Consider the following 11,534-nt stretch of genomic DNA (forward strand, 5'->3'; position numbering starts at 1 on the left):
AAGTTAATTGTAAGTTGGCAATGAACTCAGTAATAATATAGACCAATACATATAGTTTATTTAAATAAAATTCAAAATTTTTGGTTTACTCTGTATTCAACATAAATGTTATTTTTTAATTTTTTATTATAAACATACTATCCACATTATACAGATTAAGTATAATCGTTTCATTTTAAACGTGCACTGGCTACCTTATTTATATTCATTCATTAAATACAAATAATACAACACAAATAAATATATATATATATATATTGCTTAATGAGTTATATTTGAAACGTTATGTAATTTTGTATTGTCTTTTATGAAAATATTACACATTGATAAACAATCAACTTATATTTGATATACGTTAAACATTGTACAACATGTACAAATAAGAAAACAATTAAGAACATTATAATTGCATGATGTATAATTTTTTTTTAAAAAATGACCCGTGTCTCGCACGGGTTATTATGCTAGTTATATATTTATATCGCGAATTGTATGTCATATGAATACAACTTGAAGTTTTCTCGTTCATTTATTATTATTTTTTTAATTTCAAACTGCAAAATCCTCACTTAAAAACTCATTTCTTCCCTTTTCCAAAACTAAACACAAAAGTGGTATTCATGCAACCCCCTTGTAGCTACTGAAAGAACAAAATTTTTAGCTATAAAACTTGTCTTTGAAGAAAATATATACTCCCCCGTCTCCCTCCCTCCCTTAAAAGTTTTCTTTTTGAGACTAACTTTTTTTTTACATTTCAAAAATTTTCTAAAATAGTAAATTTTTATAATAAAAAATTAATCACATCCATTACTTTCCTCCGCTATTAATTTTATATATTAAAAATTGACTGATCTCACTACTTTATTCACTTTTCTTATTTTTTACTACTAATTTATATTTTTTCTTAATATCTGTGCCCAAATTCAATATAAATAATTGGGTGAGATAAAAGAAGTACAAGAAATTATTAAATTGTTAATAAAGTTAAGATGAATCGGCTATACATCCCAGCCTCTGCAGATCTCATCCCTGAAGAAATAATAATCAAGTTTTTGAGAAATACAATATGTTGTTAAATGAACTAATAATGTAATGGGAGAAATATTCTCTAAAAATATCAGTATAGAAAATTTACGTGGATTTAATTTTAATGTAAAAAAATATATGTAAAATGACGAAAACCATTTAAATGCATAAAAATTGATTTTCCAAGTTAGCAAAGTGCAAAAATTAAAAATACGGTGAATGAACTGCAAAACAATAAATTTGAAGTCCATCTAACCGCAATCGACTCCTTTTCTATTTACGCCCTACCGAGAATCAAAATGATGAGAAACATCATATCACTTGGCACAACTACCAATGGCTTCATCATCCCTAACACCTCCGCCGGAAGTGCCGATGAAACTTCACGCACTCAACCGGAATAAACTTATCACTTCTCTCCGAGACCATCTCTCTACTTCCTCTCGTCCTCATCATGGTTTCGTTCTTCTCCAGGTTAATAAATAATTAATCCTCTATTTGTATTTTTGATCTCATCGAATTTATTATATTCAACTTACTCTGTTTGATTAATTCTCGAAATAACTAAATTAGGGCGGTGAGGAAAAAACTCGCTACTGCACTGATCATACCGAACTCTTTAGGTACTATTCTTTTTATTTGATTCTAATTCTTGTTTATTTCTTGTCATCTTAATTGTTTCTCCTATATGTTTTTCTAATGAGTTTTATACTTGGAAACGTTTACTGTAACTTTAGTTAACTTCGAAATACTGAGGGATACAGACGTTTTCGGTTATTTCGCTCATTGTGCCTCTGCTGTATTCCTATTTATTAACAATTCATTATGTCTCATTTCATCGAATTTTAAAGATAGTGGTTTGATGTTTATAAGTGCTGATATTTTGAAAGCCAATTGGTTGTCATTAGTACGAATGATTTATGTTAATTACGGGCCTGATTTTTGTAGACAGGAGAGTTTTTTTGCATATTTGTTTGGAGTGGAGGAGCCTGGATTCTATGGAGCCATCGTAAGCTATTTTCTTACTCTAACCTATTACCTCATGTTTTTTGCTTAATTGATAGTAACATATAGTGAAATGCTAATCCATAATCAAGATTATTATTTTAATACTAAATAATTTAGTAATGCTAGACTTCCATACCTTTCTTCTTCTGGAATTCTGAAGAACTTTTCGTTCACGCATTTTCTTTTATGTTTCATGTGGAGTATTATATTTCCTTCATGTTGTATTTTGACATACTATATAATATTCTGGGTTGTGAACCTCTTTCAGAAAATAGTTCACCGGGATTGTTGATTCCCTTTACGTTTCTAATTATTTTTGAGGAAGGGAACATCAATTTAGTTATTGCCCATGCTTGATTACTGGAATTTTTTGGAATTGTGTTAAAGACGATAAAGATGAAATGTTTGATAATGGAACCTTAAATTTTTTCTCTATTAAAACGATTTGAAGTTTAGAGTGATCTCATTTGGTTCTATCTCTTTCTCCTGTTTTTTCTATAATGATCCTAAAGGATATAGCAACAGGAAAATCTTTGCTTTTTGCTCCTAGGCTACCTACTGAGTATGCTGTCTGGCTGGGAGAAATAAAGCCATTATCCTATTACAAGGTGATCATTGGATGGTTATGAATTTCATATTTTAAATGTGACTGGGTCGACTGGCTTTACATTTGACCTGTTGATATTTACACACTTATTTGGCAGGAATGGTACATGGTTGATTCGGCATTTTATGCTGACGAGATTGTAACAACCCTGCTCAATCAGTGCCAGGGTGTTGCACAACCCTTATTGTTTCTTTTACATGGGCTCAATACTGATAGTAATAATTATTCGAAACCTGCAGAATTTGAGGTATGTGAAACTGATTGTCAGGTTTTCACATTTGCATTGCTGTAGTATTACTTGGTCTTTAGGGTAGCGCGGGAAAATTTACTTGCATTTTTCAGGGGATTGAGAAGTTTGAAAAAGATCTCAACACCTTGCATCCTATTTTGACCGAATGTCGTGTATTGAAAACAAACCTGGAGCTTGCTGTCATCCAATATGCTAATGATATAAGTTCTGAAGCTCATGTTGAGGTAATCTATCTTGTTAAGTAATGATCAAGAGCCATCAATTTGTTCAGCTAAGGATGTATTTTATGTGTTAGTGCATCTTTGTTCACCTCCTCACAGATGCAAGTTGGGTACTGTTAGTATCTGTGAGTAGAAGTATCAAGCATGCATGTTCTGCTTTATAGACTTTTGAGGATGACTGCGTTTCATTTGGGGTAACAATTTGATATGTTTATGATACCTACATTACATATTTGTAGGTGATGAAAAATGTAAAAGCCGGTATGAAGGAGTATCAGCTGGAAAGTATATTTCTTCACCACACTTACATGTATGGTGGCTGTAGGCATTGTTCATACACATGCATTTGTGCTACTGGTGGAAACAGGTAAAAGAAGTCAGTCTTACTTCCATGATTTCAATTTTTTAGTGTCATAATAAATTTTAGATTTAATAATTATATTGAGAATATGAACGTTTTTGTAATAAAATGAATTTTCTGCATGTTATAAAGTCCTGCCAAAAAGTTTCTTATAAATTGTAAGAGGACTATAGAAGCACATATGAAGGTATGACTTGGTTGGCCTCTTGTATTCTTGTGGATTGCTAAGTAGAGGCTTGAGTGTTGATCTTTATAGATATAAAACGGATTTGAGTACAATTTGCATTAAGGAGATGAAGTGTAATCATGCCCGGTGATCGCATGTTACCTTTAGACATGACTCATGAATTATCTCAACATAGCCCCAATTCATGTATTTTTTTTGTATTCAAGTTGGAGAGTCTGCAGATATACTGATATAGGGTTGCTACAATAATCATTCTTAATATGATGTGCAGTTTCAGAAATTTTTATTTAGTTTCATCTGCAATAATGTAAAGCTGATTGTTTTAATGATTTTTTCACCAGTTCTGTGCTTCACTATGGTCATGCAGCAGCTCCTAATGACAGGGTACGTCAGTGTAAAACCTTCATGTGTTACGTTATGCAGTTTTGTTTATGATTTATGCATGCAGAGACTTTGTTAATCTATTTTGATTGGACTTTAAGTATGCATATTATGTGTCATGGAACTATGTTAAAGGGTGGCAAGTCTTTAGCAATATGGGGCCTGTTCTACATGTATTAAACAAATTGCAACTGCTATACACAGGGGCATCAACTTACTCATCAAGCTTTTTTTTATTTATATAGTAGTACGGAAATATTACGGCATTTACAGTATTAAGTTATTAATGACAGACAGGGAACCGTTAATAACGGAAATATGTTTTCAGACCAAGCAGAAGTATTTGTAGATCATAATTCATAAGTCTTTTGATCTTATTTTCTGATTCGAAAATATATAAGCCTCAGTATAGGTCATAGGATTTGTTTTCTGATGTGGTTTCATCTCTTATTGATTGTTACTCTTGTTTAATGTATTTCAGATGACTAGGTAAGTATATGGTAATTGAAGTCATGGCCAAGCTTGTGCAAGAATATTGCAGTCTGCAGATAAATCTTTTTAAGTTATATTTGCCTCTTGGAAACAAGAATTTCCAACATATATCTCTTTGATATATACAGTCTGACATTTTTAACTTGATATCTTCTCTGCTGTCCTTGTAGCATTATGAACTTGGTGTTTTGAATAAAAATGTGGTGATAATTATGATCTGGTTCTTTGTAATGGACGGATATTCATATTATTTTAATACTTCAAGTGTTTAATGTAGATAATATATTGAGCATGCTTAATGTCTGCAAAATTGTTCTGTACAGACTTTTGAGGATGGAGACATGGCACTGTTAGACATGGGAGCTGAATTCAAGTTTTATGGCTCTGACATTACTTGTTCATTCCCAGTGAGTATATTGTGATTAATCTACTTTTCATCCATACAGTCATATACATGCTTACTGCAGTATAGTTTTTCCCTTACTAAATTCATGCCAAGTTTACAGGTGTGTAACATTTGTCTTTTTGGTGGCATTGGTAGGCTTACACTCCAATTTGCTTCTATGTGCCTTACAGATATCTCTCGACTTCATAAATTACCAGCTTTTGGACTCTTAGCTGCATATAGTCATGATTTGTAGCATTTCCTTTTAGTATACACTTTTGGTGTTCCTGTTCATTTGGGAAATATATCAATTGCGCATGTCCGTTTCTTATTGGTTTGAGAAATTTTCTTGAGCATAAGTTTATTTATCACTCTTGATATGGTTTGATTAGTTATTTACCTATTTTCCAAAATTGAAAAAAATAAAAATATTAAAAATTGAATTCATATAAATTCAGATGCATCATTCAATATTAAATGAATGTTAATAGGTACTACTACTTGCTACGTTGCAGTCTGACAGGTTTCTTTCTCTGTATTTCTATTATATTTTCAGGTAAATGGGAAATTTACAAATGATCAACGCCTAATCTATAATGTAAGTGTTGTCTTCCTACATTAGAGATCAGACTATTGGGCTATCCAATATTATTATATCTGTTTAATTCTGTGCTATTTGTTAGCTACAGACCTCTTGTTGGTGCGTGTGCATTTTTTGGCTACGATTTGGGCAAAATATCTTGTTGATATTTTATATGTAATTCTGCTATTTGTTTAGGCAGTCCTCGATGCTCACAATGCAGTTATATCAAGTATGAAACCTGGAGTTAGCTGGGTTGATATGCATAAGTAAGACTAACAGAACATATGTGTAAATTCTTTAAGTTCTTGATTTTGTGTTTCTGATCTTATTTCTACTTCTTTCTCAAGTGATATTTCTTCACAATTACAGACTGGCAGAGAAAGTCATACTAGAATCACTGAAGAAAGGAGGTCTCCTTGTTGGGTATTTTCTGTTACAAACATGCAGTTTTTTTTACACATGTCGGAATATGCATAGTATCTTCTCTTGTATTTTATCATCATGAGGTTTCCATTTCCAGTGATGTTCATGATATGATGGCGGAAAGAGTGGGTGCTGTTTTCATGCCTCACGGCCTGGGCCACCTCTTAGGAATTGATACTCATGACCCTGGGGGCTACTTAAAGGTTGTTGTAATTAACTATTTGTCTCTTTTTTTACTGCTATTTATGTTTTATAATGTTGTTTTGTATAATACAATATTTAAAAGTTATCAATCGACATTAGTACACTTACTTAAATTTCCCTTGTCCAGGGAGCAGAAAGGCCCAAAGAACCAGGATTAAAGTCTTTGCGCACCAGTAGAGAACTTCTGGAGGGAATGGTTTGTAACTTTTAGACCCTTTATCGTATTATCATGAACAAACAATTAATCTTATAAAATTGGACTTGCTGGGGTTTATCAAGTTTACTGATTGCATGCTCGTTCCAATAAATGAATGCGTTGTTTAGTAAGATATTGCAAAGACTGTACTAATACTTTATATAGCTACTATTTTGTACTATTTGCAGGATCACATCAGTAGCCTAGTTATTTTTGGTTAATTGTTTTTGACAACTCAATTACAATATAAGCAGTGAGCTAACTGCAGCTCAATTTGAAATCCATAAATCTTGAATGAGCGTCTCATGTCTATTCCAGTTAAAACTATGGTGCTGAAGATAATGTTCGGATATCATTACTTGTTCTGTCACTAACATTTTTGGTTAATCAATAGAGCAACTGGTTAGGCAGTGTAATTTGATGTTACTGTAAACTTGTTTTAAAATTTCTGAATGAAATGATGCACTGTAGCCCTTAACAATATATGCATATTTTGGAATTTGGTGTTGTTCATACTTGACCCTAAAGGCAGTACAGTGAAAATACTGATACTGTACATTTTTTCTCCAGGTGGTGACAGTGGAGCCTGGTTGCTACTTCATTGATGCTTTATTGGTTCCTGCCATGAAAAGCCCAAACACTTCTAAGTTTTTCTGTTCGGAGATTGACAGGTTTAGAGGTTTCGGTGGAGTTCGAATTGAAAGCGACGTGGTAATTTTTTTCTCCAACATCATTTTTAGCATATAAACTTAAATATTTTATCATACATGCCTAGCCTATAACGAGTTATCTTCTAAGTGAAGCTTATTTCTTATCTATGCAGTTTGTTAATGGCAATGGCTGCTTGAACATGACTAAATGTCCCAGGGAGATTAGTGAAATTGAGTCTGTAATGGCAGGTGGACCGTGGCCAATCAAGAAGTCTGTTTATTTTGAAAACGGAGTTTGTTAGTTTTCTTAATGTTGTTACAGTCATTAGTATAGTGAAGTTTCTTAAAAATAATTTAGTATCCCAGTTCTCTGCTGAAATGACACTATCTGTGCTACTGGACAGTGGTCAGTGGACAGGTACTACGCATTACGGCACTGTTTTTTAGAAATTGCTGTTAATTGTTTTTCTTCTAGCATAAACTACTGTAGTAGCAATGTGAGCATTGGCAAATGTGGAATCAGTTGAATATTATTTCTGTTTAAAAATTTTACTGGAAGATCTCTCTCTCCATCTCTCATAATATCCTGATTTTTCAAAATTATTATTATTATTATTTGAATGTGTTTATGTGATTTTCTAATTTATTAGGAATAAAATTGTGGATATTTTATTCATGTGTTCTTAAATGGAGTAAATTTTTAAGTGATAGTTCTGCATTGATCCCATTTTAATTGCTTTTACAACTTTTAAATTTTTATTTAAAGTTGATCGTTATATCGATGTAGATAGATTTGAGTTTGTTTTAAAATTTTAGGGATCGAGTGGATATTTAATTCGTGTTAATATTTTATTCCTTTCCATCCTCGTATATGTTGAATTGTAGAATATCAAATTAATATTTTTTTTAAGATTAATTAATTATGTGGTCAATGAAATATTATGTGTTTTATTTAATTTAAAATGTTCCTTGTCATGATATAAGTATGTGGTTCTGTAAGGACCAGATTATTTTCGAATATTTGTTATGTATTTAAAATGCAATTATATAAAATTATACGTTATTTGGATACGTGTCATATTGCGTGTGTTACGTGTTAAATATCGTTTTGCGTACATTTGAATAGTTTATATTTATTTTTAGGGTTTATTTTAAATTTTAAAAATATTTTGGTTTTTTAAAAATAATCTGATCGTGACGGGGACTTTAAAGGTCACAAAATTTGTTTGTTCAATTTTTTAAAATCAAAAATCATTTGAATATTACATATTTTTGTATTTTTGGAACATTTAAATTTTCGGGGAATTTTAGTATATATTTTATATTTATTTAAAAATCAGTCCCTGTAAATTATTATTTTCGATCTTTTTATTTTACATTACGAGATCAAAGAACCGATTTGTGATTTATCGGGTATTATTTTCGTTAAGTATAAATAGCCCCTGATTTTTATTTTTATTTTACAAAAATCCAAAAACCAAACAGATAATACACAAATTTCTTCGTTCATCCGATAAGAGTTCGAGAGTTCATGTTCAAAGATCAAGCGGTTGCAAGCGAATTACCCATCCGTTTTTAGTGTTCTTGGATTCGAGTTAAAGCCTTAATCGAGCAAGTTTTTTGATACAAGAATCGCGTGTTAAGGTTGGATATTCTGTTCGAACTCTGTTCGTCGGAATCGATGATATTGGGATCTTTACAATCATTGATTGTTTGATGTTCTTGATGATAAATTAACCTTCCTGAGATCATTTTGAGTCTACCCATGTATAGAATCATGTTGTTTTATTGCTAAAATATTAGTTCGAGTTTGTTTTATAATTTTATAGTTTCTTTTTCAATTTATGAGATTATGAGAAAATAATTGTTAGATTGATTGATTGTATACGATTGTAGTGATAATGAGTTTCAGTCTGATATGTAAATTCATGGGTTTTTTTTGATGATTTGAAATATTCAATTTTGCCATTTTCGTTAAAGCTTAAATTTCGTTCTTGTTCTTGATTATTAGATGATATGATTGCTGGAACTTAATTACTCGTGATTCAAGATGTAATTTCGTATATAGATTGTTAAGATTGGTTGGGAAATAAGCAAATTCTTTTTTTTTACCGAAAAAACTTGTGTTTCTGTTCGGTTTGTAATCGGAACTTGCGATTCCGAATCGGGTTGGTCATTCTAAGATTTCTGGTAGATTGGGGGCGTGTTTTTATCAATTTGTGTATAAATTTTAGTCAGAAAATGAGGTTGGGTCAGGTTTTCGCCTTGCCGGAAACGGACCAGGAAGGTCGCCAATTTTTAGGATTAAACCCAGATTTTCGGTCGAGCTCCTACCAATCTTCTGGTCATCTCCCCCAACCAACTCCTTTCGATCCTTTCAACATTTATTTAGTTAATTAATTTTTTATAATTAACTAATTTGTTCTACATCCAGAAATTTATTTTCTTTATTATTTCCCAAATAAACATATTTGATTTAATTATTTAAAATTTGTTTTAGTTACATATTTATTTCATTTCATTGATTGATTAATTCATTTAATCGATTAGTTTTATTTATAAATATTTAAATAAAATAAAAATATCTATAATTAAGCCAAAAAATATTTTAAAATTATTTTGAGCTTTTAAAGATATAGAAGGGTATTGAATAATCAATTAATATTATTATTAATTGAATTATTCTCATTTTATTCGTAATAAATAGACAGTTTGTCAGTTTAATAAAAAACGAACACGTCTAGACCTAGAAAAATATTTTGATTCCATTAAAAATGCTTTCGAGACATAATTTTTTTTGTATCTAAAGGTCAGTTATATTATGAGTCGTTTCTAAGTCGTGTAGTTACCAAAAAATCGTATTTCGACCTGATTTCGGTTTTAAATATAACGAGCCGAATATTGTGACGATCTGATTACGTGTTGCATGAGTTATGCAATTATGTGCTATGTGAACTATATGCCTACGTGGTGCGTGATTCGTGTGTAATTATTTCTTTATGTGGGGGTTATCGTACGGGTAGACGATACCGTTTAGACGAGCAGTTCGTCTGATAATTATCGTTTAGACGATTAAAGTGATATATTTTAATTATAGATGCGGGTCGATCGAGACGATCAAGACAATAAATTGGGATCAACTGTAAATAGTTGAATGGAATTGCATATTGGGTTTGCAGCAACAACAGAAGCCGCAGATCAAATGATTATTGGAATAGATAATGGTGATGTCTTGAGAACGAAAGACAGAGATGGTGGTGTTATTGTGAGTGCTCCTAATTGCTAAGGACCAAATGCAATTTTTCCTCCCCTATTTTAATTTCAAAATAGATATGCTTAGCTCTATGCAAGTATTCCTCATATATTCTAGTTTTAGAGTAGTTAAATTTTTTACCTATCAAACTGATTATTTTGATTTTTCAAGTACTCCTTTCACTATTCTACGTTCAGAATAGTTAGATGTTTTTACATATCCAAATGTGCGGAGTTTTGAATTATACAAGTGTTCTCTATTCTAAATTCAAAATAGATAAATGTTTTATGTTTTAATAAGACGAAAATTGTGTTGCGAGTATTCATGCCCAAGTGAATGGGTGAATGTAATCAATAAGGGTGTCAATTATTATGGCTCCTTTCAATAAAATATTTTAAGATTGGATGAATACGTAAGAGGTCGCGGCGGCGGTCCAATGTGAGCTATGTATTATATTTAGTTATAATTTCTAGGCCAATGTGTGCCTCAGGTACCCTTTGTTTTGTTGGATATGCTTCGGCATACCGGTGTTTCTCCGCGGTTAATCACCGACGATAATATACCATCGATATTGATTCCAATCTAAACTTTTATTAATAATAATAAAATAGATGATTTATCGTAAATTTTTATTGCGTGGTTTAAATAAAAAATTTATCTTGATATTTAATTTATTGTTAATATCAAAAATTGGTATAAATATCTAAGTTGTTGTTGACTTCAGTATGAGATGTTGTTAGCATCAAAAATTAGTATTCATATGTAAGTTGATATTGACATTAAAACGAGTATTAATATCAAGATTGGTTTTGAGTAAAGTTGATATGAAGTTTATGATTTAGTCCATAGTCATTGTTACATATCGTTGTTTACGATATTCCCGTAAATACTGTATTACAAGTTCTGATACTTAATAAAATTCAAATTATTGCTGAAACAATTTTGCTCAAATATATCAAAATGGTTTTGAATACAGTTCATGAAATAATTATTGAATTCCTTAACTAATTTTTTAGTTCGACACTTATTGTTATCAATGTCCCGCTCCATTGTAGATGTCGATTTTATATCAAAAGATCATAAATATGTTATACCGAACTTGCTGAGCATTTCTTTTGCTTAAAATTGCATGGTTTAAATTTACCTTCCAGAGAGAAGTAGACTTGTGTTGTTTAGCCGCGTAATTCGAGAAAGGCAGAGAAAGATGCTTTTATGCAGATGGTTGGTCCAGGGTTTGCGGAACTAAAGTAAGTTCTATTATGTAAAGTTATTTATATATATATATATTACTTATGTTATCACATAAT

The 11,534-nt window shown here is 31.2% G+C and overlaps 1 protein-coding gene across 1 annotated transcript; it reads left to right on the top strand.

The window, feature by feature from the left end:
- The first annotated feature begins 1,291 nt into the window (after positions 1 to 1,291).
- Positions 1,292 to 7,532, top strand: LOC141724671 (uncharacterized). Its single transcript, XM_074526895.1, has 16 exons — positions 1,292 to 1,500; positions 1,600 to 1,649; positions 1,975 to 2,035; positions 2,547 to 2,642; positions 2,739 to 2,888; positions 2,984 to 3,115; positions 3,352 to 3,479; positions 4,002 to 4,044; positions 4,857 to 4,940; positions 5,475 to 5,516; positions 5,697 to 5,767; positions 5,871 to 5,924; positions 6,022 to 6,127; positions 6,256 to 6,324; positions 6,895 to 7,035; positions 7,148 to 7,532. Exons 1-16 carry the CDS (start codon positions 1,363 to 1,365, stop codon positions 7,274 to 7,276), a joined length of 1,494 nt encoding a protein of 497 aa, XP_074382996.1. The 5' UTR covers positions 1,292 to 1,362; the 3' UTR covers positions 7,277 to 7,532.
- The last annotated feature ends 4,002 nt before the right edge of the window (positions 7,533 to 11,534 follow it).

The sequence above is a fragment of the Apium graveolens genome, chromosome 5, assembly GCF_009905375.1.
Source record: "Apium graveolens cultivar Ventura chromosome 5, ASM990537v1, whole genome shotgun sequence".
Classification (NCBI taxonomy): domain Eukaryota; kingdom Viridiplantae; phylum Streptophyta; class Magnoliopsida; order Apiales; family Apiaceae; genus Apium; species Apium graveolens.

Bases quoted from the DNA above. Each gene is read 5' to 3' on its own strand.
- LOC141724671 (XM_074526895.1), top strand. From the start codon at position 1,363: ATGGCTTCATCATCCCTAACACCTCCGCCGGAAGTGCCGATGAAACTT. The intron at 3,116-3,351 runs GTAATCTATCTT...ACATATTTGTAG, and splicing joins GTTCTGAAGCTCATGTTGAG to GTGATGAAAAATGTAAAAGC. The intron at 4,941-5,474 runs GTGAGTATATTG...TTATATTTTCAG, and splicing joins ACATTACTTGTTCATTCCCA to GTAAATGGGAAATTTACAAA.